General features: G+C 45.1%; 1 protein-coding gene across 1 annotated transcript in view; it reads left to right on the top strand.

Moving 5' to 3' along the window:
• The window catches only part of dnah2 (dynein, axonemal, heavy chain 2), a 36346-nt gene that overhangs the window by 6139 nt on the left and 16150 nt on the right, over window positions 1–14057 (top strand). The window contains exons 13-54 of the mRNA XM_077543928.1: window positions 184–313; window positions 406–588; window positions 659–867; window positions 1192–1338; window positions 1436–1592; window positions 1678–1787; window positions 3016–3145; window positions 3253–3441; window positions 3510–3654; window positions 3751–3943; window positions 4025–4225; window positions 4321–4477; window positions 4812–4986; window positions 5081–5244; window positions 5309–5470; window positions 5543–5646; window positions 5716–5872; window positions 5956–6038; window positions 6110–6290; window positions 6375–6513; window positions 6595–6968; window positions 7046–7171; window positions 7248–7358; window positions 7479–7667; window positions 7839–7942; window positions 8017–8206; window positions 8286–8466; window positions 8551–8678; window positions 9359–9511; window positions 9609–9734; window positions 9813–10031; window positions 10112–10229; window positions 10310–10584; window positions 10662–10814; window positions 10893–11045; window positions 11201–11292; window positions 11921–12119; window positions 12218–12442; window positions 13217–13321; window positions 13400–13588; window positions 13680–13765; window positions 13860–13990. Of these exons, the coding sequence (XP_077400054.1) occupies window positions 184–313; window positions 406–588; window positions 659–867; window positions 1192–1338; window positions 1436–1592; window positions 1678–1787; window positions 3016–3145; window positions 3253–3441; window positions 3510–3654; window positions 3751–3943; window positions 4025–4225; window positions 4321–4477; window positions 4812–4986; window positions 5081–5244; window positions 5309–5470; window positions 5543–5646; window positions 5716–5872; window positions 5956–6038; window positions 6110–6290; window positions 6375–6513; window positions 6595–6968; window positions 7046–7171; window positions 7248–7358; window positions 7479–7667; window positions 7839–7942; window positions 8017–8206; window positions 8286–8466; window positions 8551–8678; window positions 9359–9511; window positions 9609–9734; window positions 9813–10031; window positions 10112–10229; window positions 10310–10584; window positions 10662–10814; window positions 10893–11045; window positions 11201–11292; window positions 11921–12119; window positions 12218–12442; window positions 13217–13321; window positions 13400–13588; window positions 13680–13765; window positions 13860–13990 (6743 nt within the window). The remainder of the gene's footprint in view (window positions 1–183; window positions 314–405; window positions 589–658; window positions 868–1191; window positions 1339–1435; window positions 1593–1677; window positions 1788–3015; window positions 3146–3252; window positions 3442–3509; window positions 3655–3750; window positions 3944–4024; window positions 4226–4320; window positions 4478–4811; window positions 4987–5080; window positions 5245–5308; window positions 5471–5542; window positions 5647–5715; window positions 5873–5955; window positions 6039–6109; window positions 6291–6374; window positions 6514–6594; window positions 6969–7045; window positions 7172–7247; window positions 7359–7478; window positions 7668–7838; window positions 7943–8016; window positions 8207–8285; window positions 8467–8550; window positions 8679–9358; window positions 9512–9608; window positions 9735–9812; window positions 10032–10111; window positions 10230–10309; window positions 10585–10661; window positions 10815–10892; window positions 11046–11200; window positions 11293–11920; window positions 12120–12217; window positions 12443–13216; window positions 13322–13399; window positions 13589–13679; window positions 13766–13859; window positions 13991–14057) is intronic.

The raw sequence follows: 14057 nt of genomic DNA, 5'->3' as shown, positions 1-14057 counted from the left end.
TCTGGAGAGTTCAGTATTGTTCATTCGGTAATTTTACCGATTTGACATGTCATCATCATTGCGCTCCTTTTTTTTTTTTGTATGTGCGAGTGTGTGTGTATTCATTAGGTAGGACCATCTTGATTTGAAGCCAAAATCCTTGGAAGCGGGTCCGCTCAGGGTTTTGTGTGCGTTTGTGCTCAGGTTCCGTGCATTTTTAAAGGATCTGGACATCATGTTACAAAACCTGATCACCTCGGTGTTCAAGACGGTGAACTCTGTGGAGGAAGGTCTTCGGCTGATGGATATTTTTAAGCCTATTTCTGCTCGAAAGGTGAGTTTTCCATAACGATACACATATCCTCAGTGGGCTTTTATTTACTCACAATATAATTAAATAAAACATTGCATGCCGGCATGTCACAGTCTATCAGGAGCAAAATAGACGAGACGGTGGATGCAATCTACGGCATCTTCAAGCGGGAGAGCAGTATGATCATGAAACAAATTGATCAGAAGATGGTGATGATCCCTGACTATATGCCGCCTTTGGCAGGCAAAGCCCACCGAGGGAGGGCCCTCAAGTTCCACTTGGAAAGCCTTATGGATGTGAGTCCCGACCACATTTATGTCATGATCACCCGCCTCGTATGACTCCCACCTGCTTTTTCCCAATCAGGTGCTCAAGAAGATCCCCATCCAGGCCGATTCACACAGCTGCCGGCAGGTGGTGGTTATCTACGATCAATCCATTCGGGCTCTGAACGAATTGGTGACGCAGAAGTTCGCAGAGTGGCACCAGGGTCTGGAGCTGCAATACGTCAAGAAGCTGGAGCGGCCCCTTTTGTTGCATGGCAAGGATAACAGGATTGAGGTTAACTTTGACAGGTGGGCCACTGAAAAGTCATCTGATGAGTTCCATTCTAGTGTAAGGTTCTGATGAGAACGTTCACCGGTTCTTTTTTATCGCCAATGCTCGCTATACTAATAATAACAACCAGGAGCCTGCATATTCTCAGTTGAACTATTTACTGAATGCCAGAAAGAACAAGTGCACAGCTGCTGGATGCGGAAGAAGGTCTAATCTATTCAAAATGGTCTCTTATATTGTTATAGATAGGCCTAGCTCAAGTCACCTATCTAATCATTGAGGCCTAATCTAACACTAGTCTGATGTCTCCCCCCTTCCCATTGTTGCTGCTTCTCACTCAGCAACCTCTTGAACCTCTTTTCTGAGATCAAGTTGTGGAGTCGGCAAGGTTTTGACATCCCAGAGTTTGTGAATGAGATTTACCAGGATCGCGAAGGTCTCCGATGCCTCCGGGAAAGAGCGCTGCACTTGGCTCGGGACTACAACCGGTCAGCAGACACCGAATGTCTTTCGGCAAGTCCTTGTCCCCAAGGAGCTGCTCCATTTTGTATTTACTAACTACCATGTTTCACTTGTGTGTCTCAGGATCATCGTCATGCTCTCTCCCATTGAGCTGGGTCTGTTTTCCAAGAAAATCCATGTCCTTGATAAAAAGATCCAGCCAGGCTTCACCAAACTCTACTGGATGTTTAAAATTTCTTCAAACACTTTTGTCAAGGACTGCCTTGTACACGTTTCCAAGGTCAGTGTTCTGTAACTATTCTTGTTTTAATTGTTCAACTGGTTGAAGGTGCTTGATTGCAGTTTTCTTCCTATTTCCGCTCCAGGTGCAGGTAATCGTTGACGGTTACAAATCATCCAATCTGACCATCACTAACCTCTGTCACCAAATGAGCGAAACACTGCTGGTTCGGCTGGATGGAAAAACTCTGTACAGGTGAGTGCTCACCTTAATTCAACTTGATTGACGTATAAAGGACTTTAAAACAACCATTGCTGCATACAAAGTACAATAATCTAAAGTTGGGTCAAAAATTGGACCGACCCACTAACTTGGGTCACTTTGGCACAACTTTGGGTTGTTTGGTACAAAAGAACCCCAAAATTTTTATAAAAAGTAATTCAGAAAGTTGGTTGAAATTGACCCAAGTTAACAAGTCATTCCAATTTTGACCCAAATTGGGTTGTTCTTGAGCCAGCAGTTTGAAAAGTGTACACTCTAAAAACAGTTGGCTCATAAAGGGACTGACCCAACGGGTCAAATGAGTCAATTGATTAACCCATAAAAAACCCTATAATTTAATTGGGTTGCTTTATGGGTTATTAATTTAATTTGACCCAACTTTTCGGGTTAAATAACTCAAAACGTTGAGTCGGTTCATTTTTGACCCAATTTCATTGGGTTATTCAATGACCCCCAAAAGTTGGGTAGCCCACAAAACAATTGTTTGTGGGTCATTTATTTGACCCAACTTTTGGGGTTAAATAACTTGATCTGTCCATTCTTGACCCAATTTGAGTTATTTTTGACCCAATTGTTTTTAGAGTGCTGTAGATGGAGTATAAATCAGTCATGCAGTAAAACCGGTATAACAAAAATAAATATCATTAGATTAATAACACAAAATACAGCAGACACCATGAAACAAGACAGAGTCTCATGCTGAGTCAAAAGCCATAGAATACAAATATGTTTTAAGATGAGTTTTAAAAGTCCATAGACAGTGCTTCAAGCTTCCTCTGGCAGTCATCAGGGAGGAAATACAACTCAAGTTTGGGACTGTACTAGGGTCACCTTCTGTTTTCTTTTCATTGACTTTCAAGAAATTCAGTGCCATCCAGGCCTTGATTTCCTCCAGTCAGGACGAAAGTGGCCTTATTGACAAAGTACTTTTTATCCGCATAGCATGGAAAGGAAATGCCATGTTTTCTTACGAAGAAACCCAGGGGCAGCGAATACAATGAAAACAGCAGTGGTTCCAAAATAGAACCCTGTGGAACACCATATGTCAGAAGCGCAGAGCGGGCCACCACTAACGCCCACCTGGTACTGCAATCGAGCCAACAAAATACTGTGGTCCACCGCCTCAAATGCCCGTTACATATCATGCACAGAAAATCAGTATGTTTTTTCGACTGTCTACATTGTTTGCTATCCTTGTCAGAAATTGGGAGTTTGAGAACGACCAGAGAACTCACCGGCAGCGACAGCACGAACAACTGCGCGCTGCTCTTCAGCAAATTGTCGACATCATGACCGACATCCACAACACCTTCTCTAAAGATGGGCCTGAGGTCTATGCAGGCATATCTCGTCACTCATCACCGTATTTCAATACGAGACATGTATTTTAGACTTGATGTGACGTGTCATGAATGATGATGTCACTCTGGCGCTGTAGGTCCAGGAGCACTGGGTCAGATACACTTTAAAAGTGGACCAAATGCTGGAGGAGGCCCTACGCAACAACGTTAAGCGCTCCATGCAGAAGTTAGCACAAGCCATTAACGGAGACCGCAAGTCTTCGCCAACCCCTTTGTTTAGAATGCTGGTGTCACTACGCCAGGCAGACCCCAAATCCGAACTCAGGGTACGGGCCACCATTGTCCATTTTTGTTTGTGTTTCGTTGTGTTTACAGCATGTGTCTTGACTTACAGGTCGAGTTCTCCCCGTCTCTCCGAGAGCTGGGTCAGATCTTGGATATCCTGCCTCAACTAATCAGCACCATCTCCAAATTCAAGCGACTGCCTGAGCTGCTGTCCTGCGAACACTCCCACCAGAATCCCATACACGTCAACATCGGTTTGGGCCAACTTAATTATCTGCTCGTCGCCTTTGCAAGACTTGTTCTTTTGGTGAACTGTCTTTTTAACTGGTCCTTTTTCTTGATGCTTGTAGAGAATGATGAGGAAATAAAAGGCATACAGGCTGCAGTTGGTTCAGGGATGGCAGCCACAGCCAGCCATCTAAGGGAATATTTAACAACCTGGGACAAATACAGGGACATTTGGGAGACCAACAAAGATTCCTACATAAAACGTTACCAAAAGCTCAATCAACCGGTCGCTTCTTTTGATGCCGATATCCACAGGTACTGCCGGCATATTCCCATTCCCATTTGATGAATTTGTCATTTGGTCCCAAAGCATTAAAAGACCACAATGGACCTCAGGTACACAGAAATCGAAACAAGTATCCAGCAGGAAGAGACGGTCACAAACTTCCAATTCATCGTGCTGGACTGCTCGCCCCTCAAGACGTCGTTGGTGCAGCATTGCAGCCAGTGGCAAACCAAGTTCATGCAGCTCCTGGTGCGCATCGCTGCCAGCGCCCTCAAGGATATGCACGCCTCTATGAATCGGAATGCCAAGAGGTGAGTCATCAAAAGGGTGACAGCTGAGGAATGGGATTTTTTTTGTGTGTGTGTGGTGAGTTTTGATTAGACATTTTTTGTGCCTGTGTTTTGAGGTTGAGCGATCCCAACACGACTCTGGCGCAGCTGAGTGAGAGCTTGGGGCTCCTGGAGTCCTTCCAGAACAATTTGACCAAGACAGAGGCTGACATTGTTCTGATCTATGACCAGTTTGCTGTTCTGGACAAATATGGTTTCCCTCTGGATCAGACTGTAAGCATCTACGGGATGGAAGATAATGCTCTAGCACAGTGGTTCTTAACCTGGGTTCGATCGAATGGCGAAGGTCGAGACACGCGCGTGACTCCTATGATTTGTGATAATACGTCCCACTTGGCCATCATTGGCTGCAGGTAATCCCTTCATACTAACTGTCAAACAAAAAAGGAAAGTGGTCGGACCACTATGTGCAATATGAATTCACGTATAAATCAAGGTTATGAACCACTGCTCTAGCAACTGGCTGCCAAGAAATCAAACGGGTTGCCCGTCATTTGGTACGTCCGCACAATTCTCTCCAGTGGTTTATGATTTCGTGCTCCTTCAGGTTCAGGACCTGCGCGGATCACTGAACACCAAGTGGGACTGGTTCCAGCAGGTTCTTGTCGACAGCGATGTCATACTGCAAGGGCAAAAGCAGAATTTCAAGAGCGACTTGCTCAGCTCCTCTGATGAACTCACCGAGAGGATCCATACAGCTGTGCAGGAGTTCAACACCACAGGTCCCACACACTTTGTTCCCGCTCCTCTTATGTGTGTGAGATTTGGATATTTTCTTTCCTCATACATGAAGTGTGTGCTTCTTTGCATGTCTAGGTCCATTTACTCCTGCCATTGGTACCACCGATGCCCTGAAGATAACAGCGGAGCAACACAAACATCTTGAGGTTCTAAAAGAAGAGGAGAACTTAATTCTGAATGGCTTGAGCTTCTTCAAGATAGAGCAGGAACCATCCAAAACCATCCAAGCTCTGGAGAAGGTCAGACATGGCAATATTTATCATTTCAGTAGAACGAGGTGCTCATTTGAACTCTGTGGCGCAGGATATGGACTTCTTGCAGCAGGTCTGGGAGGTCACGAAGGAATGGGACACCAACTGGAACGAATGGAAGGGCGGTCAGTTTGTGACGCTTCGGACTGAGAATATGGAGACCATAGCACAGGATATCTATAAAATCCTTCACAAACTCCAGAGACAACTCAAGGTCACAGCTCATGGAACGGCTACAGGTTTGATCTTGATTTGATTTTGACTTTAATGCATAGTTGCCTTACAGGATAAGGACTGGGACATTGTGGATGTCTCCAAAAAAAAGGTTGACCAATTTAGGAGAATCATCCCCCTAATTGCAGACATGAGGAACCCAGCCATGAGAGACAGGTAAAGTACCGCCCAGTCAAGTTTTTGTCTTGAATCAAAATCTCCAAAGAATGCTTCTTGCACTGCCAGACACTGGAAGCAGATTTGTAATGAGGTGCAGAGCAACTTTGACCACACAAGTAGTGATTTCAACCTAGAGAAGATTATTTCCCTGGGTTTTGACAAGTATGCAGAAAAGATCTCTGAGATCTCCGGGGCCGCCAGCAAGGAACTCTCCATAGAACAGGTCCCTTTTACTAAACTGAATCTAGGTGGGGAAAATTAACCTCTGTCTGCTCAATCAATACTTTTGATATATTTGTCTTCAAGGGTCTGGAAGAGATTGTCAAGACATGGGAGGAAATGATCCTCGATATGATACCTTACAAAGACAAAGGCCACTATCGTCTAAGGTGAAGACAAAAAGTGAGATTTGGAAGCGGGAAGGTCTGTGATACCTAACTGACAAAAAAATATCCTGCAGGGCCACAGAGGATGTTTTCCAAGCCTTGGAAGACAACCAAGTGACCTTGTCCACTATGAAAGCCTCTCGATTTGTCAAAGCTTTTGACAAGGAGGTGGACACATGGGAACGTCAGCTGTCCCAAGTTATGGAAATCATCGAAATGGTGCTCACGGTGCAGCGCCAGTGGCTCTATCTCGAGGTATCAAATGAGTCTGACTCCTGTCGTTTGACTCTTGTTCCTATTTTTCTCACCTCAGCATTGTCACATCTTCTTCTCCTCCAGAATATTTTCCAAGGAAAGGACATCAGGGAGCAGCTACCAAAAGAGTGCAAAGAATTTGAAGACATTAGTTGCGGTTGGAAGATCATCATGACTCGCTTCAATGAGAACAACAACGCCCTGAAAGCAACACACCACCCTGGTATTTTTACGTCTTTCACTGGATATCTTAAATAGAACTGCAAAAAGAACCATTCCCTTTTTCCGACCTGTGATTGGTCAGGCTTGCAGGAAACGTTAACCAACATGAATATCAAGCTAGAAGAGATCCAGAAGGCCCTGGACATGTATCTGGAGACCAAGAGGCAGATATTTCCACGATTTTACTTCTTGTCTAATGACGACGTTCTGGAGATCCTGGGCCAGTCGCAGAACCCAGAGGCCATGCAGCCGCATCTCAAAAAATGTTTTGACAACATCAAGACCTTGCGCACCGAAAAGGCAAGTCACTTGCACATACAAGGTGAATTGATAACATACCAGCTGTGTTTTTGTCTCGTGCAGATGGCCAGAAGGTTGGACGCTACTGCCATGTACTCTTCGGACGGAGAGCTTGTGGAATTTATTAAGGCGGTGCCACTGGACAAGCCTGTGGAGGTGCAGTAGTCATGAGCAGGTCAACTCTGGCAGCAAATATAAAAACAAGAGGTATTAACGGCTTGAATTCTCTCTAGCTTTGGCTGTGCGACATTGAGAAGGCCATGCGTAGCACCCTAAAGAATTCCTTACACGACTGCATGGTTGCGCTCAAGAAGATGAAAAACCAGAGAGACAAGTGGTCCAAGGACTGGCCGGGACAGGTACATGACATCCACTTGACTATTTAATGACAATTATTACTTTTACTTCAAGTTAGACAAACGCTTGTATTTTTAGATGCTCATTACAGCCAGCCAGATCCAGTGGACAACTGATGTCACCCAATCGCTCATTTCCTGCAAGGAGACGGATGACAAGGGCCCCCTTAAAACCATGATGAAGAAACAGGTGTAGTTTTTGTGCTTCCTTCTTTCTAATAGACCTTAAATGGCTACTACATGAGCTGCTTGTTCACAAATGCAGGTAAGTCTGAATGAACTTGCAAGGTTTACCGTCTTTTCCTCCCAGGTGTCGCTGCTTAGGCGATATTCCGATATGATCCGTAGTAACCTGGCCAAGGTGCTGCGTCTCAAGATTGTCGGCCTGGTCACGGTGGAGGTTCACGCGCGGGATGTCATCGCCAAACTGGCCAAGGCGGGCTGCAATGATGTGAACGCATTTGAGTGGCTGAGCCAGTTGAGACTCTACTGGGAGAAGGTACTGTACATTCAGTGCTCTTTACAGAAAAAAGGCAATACCGTATCCCTCCTGGTTATTCATAAGAAAGAATCCTATCCAAATTTTGGACAAAATACCTCATATTGGGTAAAAGTGTTTAAAGGGATAAGAAAGCATCCACTAACCTTGAAAGTTTTTTGTTGTTTGTAGGATTTGAACAACTGCATCATCCGACAGACCAACACACATTTCAAGTATGGATACGAGTATTTGGGGAATTCTGGACGCCTTGTCATCACTCCACTTACAGACAGGTAGCCATCTCATGTTTCAAATGGATCCTCGAAAACAGATAATTGGATAATTAACCAACTATATTGCTCCACAGGTGTTACATGACCTTGACTACGGCGCTCCATCTTCATCGAGGTGGCTCTCCCAAAGGGCCCGCTGGCACTGGGAAGACGGAGACCACAAAAGACTTGGGCAAAAGTTTAGGGATGTACGTGATTGTCATCAACTGCTCCGAAGGACTCGACTACAAGTCCATGGGCCGCATGTTCTCTGGCCTGGCACAGGTAGGAGAGCAAGATGTTGTGCTGTCACTCAGCTTGGCATCACAGTGCCAAATAACCAATCGCCTGCCCGCCCAACCAGACGGGAGCGTGGGGCTGCTTCGACGAGTTCAACCGAATCAACATCGAGGTGTTGTCCGTGGTGGCCCAACAGATCCTCTCCATTTTGTCTGCGCTCTCTGCGCTGCAAACCAGGTTCCAGTTTGAGGAACATAACATCGCCCTGATGGCGTCATGTGGAATCTTTATCACAATGAATCCTGGTTGGTCAACAATTGAGAAAGTGCTCTCCTAAAAATGGACTGTTGACATATTTCTACTCTTTCTTCTGTGTTTTTTTTCCTTAGGTTATGCTGGTCGTTCGGAACTTCCAGATAACCTCAAGTCCATGTTCCGACCCATTTCCATGGTGGTGCCAGACTCTACTCTAATTGCTGAGATCATACTGTTTGGAGAGGGCTTTAATGACTGCAAGGTACCGGAAAGGAATTGAACATACTAATCCAGTGATTCTTAACCTGGGTTCGATTGAACCCCAGGTCTTCGGTGCGTCAGTCTCAGGGTTTTGGCAGAGGTCAAGACACACAGTCGACTCATGATTTGTGTTTATATGCCCCGCTTGGCTAAAATTGGCTGCTGGTGATTACGAGACATTGCTTGGCCTATCTGCACTTGGTAGTCGTCTTTTGACTGTTGTGATGGTACGTCGTGTGATTTCTGTATGAATATGTCAATATGAATTCACATTTATAACGGAATATATGGTGTTCCGCAGGGTTCAATTCTGGGGCCTTTGCTGTTTTCATTGTATCCGCTGCCCCTGGGCTCCATCTGAGTGATAGGAGTCAGCGTCTTAAGTGCATGACTGGCAATGCCAAGTTGAGCAGTTCTAGTCCAGTACAATTAGCTATCTAGCAAAACTAAAGGAACACTTCCTTATTTTACTTAAAGTGGAATACAATCAGAAGAACGCCAGATTTGATGAAAAGGCTACTCTCCCTGTTGATTTTATTCACCAGTAAACCCTATACCTACGTCTTGAATGTGGGATTTTAATTTTATTTTTTAATGACCTTCAACAAAGTTAAGAACCACTGCACTAATCGTTAATCATGACGTATACAATCTGAAACGCTTCTGACTTTTTTCTTGCAGCTACTGGCTAAGAAGGTGTTCACCCTTTATTCCCTGGCCATGCAGCAGCTGTCAAAACAGGACCACTATGACTTTGGCCTCCGTGCACTCACCTCCTTGCTCCGCTATGCCGGCAAGAAGCGACGCGTTTGCCCGAACGTCCCTGGCGAAGAGGTGAGACTTTTAGACTGTGTCATGGCAGTACAAGGAGGTTTAAATTGTTTTCCTGTGTTTTCCATCCACTCCTAACTTGTACCATTTCTGTCCTCAGGTCCTGCTCATGGCCATGAAAGATATGAATATTGCTAAGCTAACATCAGCTGACCTGCCGCTATTTACTGGTATCATCCAGGACTTGTTCCCTGATGTGGAGACGCCCGTTATAGACTATGGCAAGGTAGGCTGAGCTACATTCATGTACACTATTGTTCAAAATATAAAGTGAGTTTGTTTCATGCTGCCGTTTTTCTTCTAGCTCAAGGAAGCCATCCAGGTGGAACTTCGTCAGAGAGGCCTGCAGGTCACTCCTTTCACAGTGACCAAAGTCATACAACTCTTTGAGACCAAAAACTCCCGACACTCCTCGATGTTGGTGGGCAAGACGGGCTGCGGTAAGACTGTCACATGGAAGACGCTGAAAAATTCCCTCATTTCCATGCACAACAAGGAAGTGCCGGGCTACGAGCTGGTGCAGGTAGCCTTTTTCTTATGTCTTGGTAGAGTCGTGTCTTAAAACTGTGATGACAATTCACTACTTCTCTTGTGGCGCAAAAGGATTATCCTCTGAACCCTAAAGCTATGAGTCTTGGGGAGCTTTATGGCGAAAATGACCTCGCCACCAATGAGTGGTCTGATGGAGTCCTCTCCTCTGTCATGAGAACAGCCTGTGCAGGTAAATGAGGTTAACAACCCGAGACATTCCTGTTGTATTAAGACACATTGACGTATAACGAGCCAAATCATCATTTGTAGATGACAAACCAGATGAGAAGTGGATTGTGTTTGATGGGCCGGTGGACACGCTGTGGATCGAGAGCATGAACTCCGTAATGGACGACAACAAGGTGCTCACGCTCATCAACGGAGAGAGAATTTCCATGCCCGAGCAGGTGTCGCTGCTCTTTGAAGTGGAGAACCTGGCGCAGGCGTCCCCCGCGACCGTATCACGCTGCGGGATGGTCTACAATGATTACGTGGACCTGGGATGGAAGCCTTTTGTCAAGTCCTGGCTCGAGAAACGTCACAAGGTATGCGACAAGATCTTCAGTCTAGCCATGATGACAAGATGCCGTGCCGTATGATTGATTTCCGCATGTTCTCACAGGCTGAGGTGGCACATCTAAGTTCTTTGTTTGACAGTTTCATTGAGAAAACACTGATTTTCAAAAAGAAAAACTGCAAGGAGTTGATTCCCGTTACTGAACTCAATGGCATTGTCTCACTCTGCCGCCTCTATGACGCCTTGACCATGAAAAAGGTTACTCATTTTAACACGCATTGAGAGCTAAAAGGTCCCTTCAAGTAGCAAATAATTGCAACCCCATTCCGTCCCCAGGTGAACATGTCTGATGCGGACAACTTGGCTCGGGTCGTGGAGCTCTGGTTTGTCTTCAGTCTCATCTGGTCCGTTTGCGCCTCCGTCAATGAGGACGGGCGCAAGAAGATGGATAACTTCCTGCGGGAGTTGGATGGCACCTTTCCCATCAAGGTCAGTGTTCGAGCATGAGAAGAATGCAGCCATTAAATTAGGCTTCGAAATTTAACTATTTGTGATCAGCCTGATTTAAGAACCTGTTATGAATGCTAAATATAGTAGCCATTCGTAATGTTTTGTTGTTCTTATTTCCATTTCCCATCCTTTAGGACACAGTGTATGAGTACTATGTAGACATGAAAAACAAATCCTGGGCACCATTTGAAAATAAACTGCCAAAAGGCTGGCGCTACAACTCCAAGTGAGTGTGACAAGATGGCGTTTAGTTCTGATGGATGAAGGATTCTTACTATTTGCGTGTTCATGCCGTTGATTAATAAAACATACAATGAGATCTGTGAGAAGAGATATTTCCTTAAGGATTTATTACACAAATTTGTGGACAGACGAGGTTGGAGTCCTCAGCCTCCATCTCCTTTCTCATCTGTGTCGTTTCTCCCTCCGCTCGTCGGTAATATCCTTTGTCCTACAAGTCCCTCCCAGAATCACATGATATCTCAATACAGTTGACCAACTGCCCCCCCCCCCCCTCTTTGTCCCAAGATGGAAAACAGGTAATCAGATAAGGGTCGACGTTGTTTACAGAAGAGACAGCGAGAGAGAGAGAGACTCTGAGGAGCCGTCTTATAAACAAAGGGTCTAATTAACACATTCGCTTTCCCCCATCTCATGCTCTGTAGGAGAGAACAAAGAAAACGAACCCCCTCACATCATTTGAATTCTCACACAAAACTATACTGAGTAAATCAAAGCAATTTTGTCCAATTCTAAATAGTTATAACTAAATCAAAACAGTTATAATTAAATTGAAACAGAATATTTACTTCAGTTCCCGGCGAAACACGTGCATAACATCCCCTCTCTTGCAGCGCTCCATTCTACAAGATTATGGTTCCGACCGTGGACACGGTTCGCTACAACTTCTTAGTAACGGCGATGGTGAATTGTCAGTACCCGGTGCTGCTTACCGGGCCGGTCGGCACCGGCAAGACCTCGGTGGTCCATGGGGTCTTGCATAGCCTCGACAGCGCCAAGTGGTCCACGCTTACCATCAATATGTCTTCACAGGTTGGCGTTGACATTTGTATTGTGATCTAAAACAAGGACATTTTTAAAGGCTCACTTTTGAGGGCTTTTAACGCTCATTTCTTCTTGTCTACGTCCAGACCACCTCAAACAACATCCAGGCTATTGTGGAAGGCCGCTTGGAGAAGAGAACCAAAGGTGTGTATGTGCCCGTGGGGGGCAAGGATCTGTTGTGTTACCTGGATGACCTCAACATGCCAGCGCATGACCTCTTTGGCTCACAACCGCCACTGGAGCTCATACGCCTCTGGATCGACTACGGCTTCTGGTTTGACCGTCAGAAACAGACGACGACGTATGTCAAGGTGAGAGAATGCAAATGGGGAGTTTTTGCATCAAAGGGGAAGTTAACCCAAGGAAAAAATCTTGACAATAATATTTTCCATGCAACCCACTAGTCTAAATATGGTATTCTGGTTGATATTGCATTAGTGGAATATGAGTTAAGCAGCAAAATCCAGCAGTTTTTATCAATATCAGAAGGTGGCCATTTTGCTGCTTTTTCTCCTCGAGTGAAAATTACATCACAGTTGCTCAGTTTTCAGGTAACAAACAATCACAGCTCAGTTTCAGAAAACAGATGAGCTGTGATTGGTTGTTGCCTGAGCCCTGAGCAACTCTGATGTCATCTTCAGTCGACAGCAAGTGGCAAAATGGCCGCCCCCTGAGATGGATAAAAACCGGCTGGATTTTGCATCATAACTCATTTTCCACAAATGTAATATTAATCAGAATGTCATGTTTGAACTAGTGAGGTCACATATAACATATTGTCAAGAAATGTTTTTTGAATAAGGCAGCAAAATCCACTGTATTTTATCTATCTCTGGGGGCGGCCATTTTGCCACTTGCTGTCAACGGAAAATGACATCACAGTTGCTCAGGGTTCAGGTAACGACTAATCACGGCTCATCTTGTGAAAGGAGAGCCTTGATTGGTCATTACCTGAGCAACTGTGATGTCATCTTCATTGGACCGCGATTGCCAAAATGGCTGCAGCTCAGAGATGGATAATAAGGGTAGACTTTGGCCGCTTAATTGAAATCAAAACGCTGTAATTGCTGCATCCAACTTTTTAGAACATGTCCCTGCTGGCCTCCATGGGACCTCCCGGAGGAGGAAGGACTTTTATTTCTGACCGCTTGCAAAGCCGTTTCAACCTCATCAACATGACGTTCCCCCACGTAGGACCCCCTTAACCTTCCTTCAAGTTTGCATCATCTACAACATCCACAAAAATCAAAGAAATGTTCTTCCTTCAGGACTCACAAATCAAACGCATCTTCAGCACCATGATTAACCAGAAGCTGCAAGTTTTTAAGGAGGACCTCAAGCCTGTCGGTGAGCTTCTGACCCAGGCTACTTTGGAGCTGTATTATTCAGTTACGGCTCGTTTTCTTCCCACTCCGGCCAAGACGCACTACCTCTTCAACCTCAGGGATATCTCCAAGGTACGTGTCGGACTGATTTTACAGTCTACCTACTCTACAGGGCAACCACGTATCTCATTTCAGTTTTTCTATGCTATTCCTTTGACTGTAGGTGTTTCAGGGTCTGCTGAGATCAGATCCAGAGTTCCAGGATAGTAAAAGCAGCATGGTTAGACTGTGGATCCATGAGTGTTTCAGGTATTAAACTGCCTTGATTTTACTCCCATGCTGACTCGAGAGATTTGATTGGCATTGCTTGATATGATATTCTTGCTCTCACGACACATTTCAGGGTTTTCTCCGACCGGCTTATCGACCGCAGTGACATGGATTCCTTTATCACATTGGTAGGGGAGAAAATGGGCTCCATCTTTGACCTCGTTTTCCACAATATCTGCCCCGATAAAGTGCCCCCAGTATTTGGTACGTACACTCAGAAAGCGTTATGTTAGCCTTATGCTAGCTTTTACTCAAAGCGTTATGTTAGCCT

Source organism: Vanacampus margaritifer, chromosome 15 (genome assembly GCF_051991255.1).
Source record: "Vanacampus margaritifer isolate UIUO_Vmar chromosome 15, RoL_Vmar_1.0, whole genome shotgun sequence".
Lineage (NCBI taxonomy): Eukaryota > Metazoa > Chordata > Actinopteri > Syngnathiformes > Syngnathidae > Vanacampus > Vanacampus margaritifer.
This window is presented reverse-complemented; position numbering and strand designations above follow the sequence as displayed.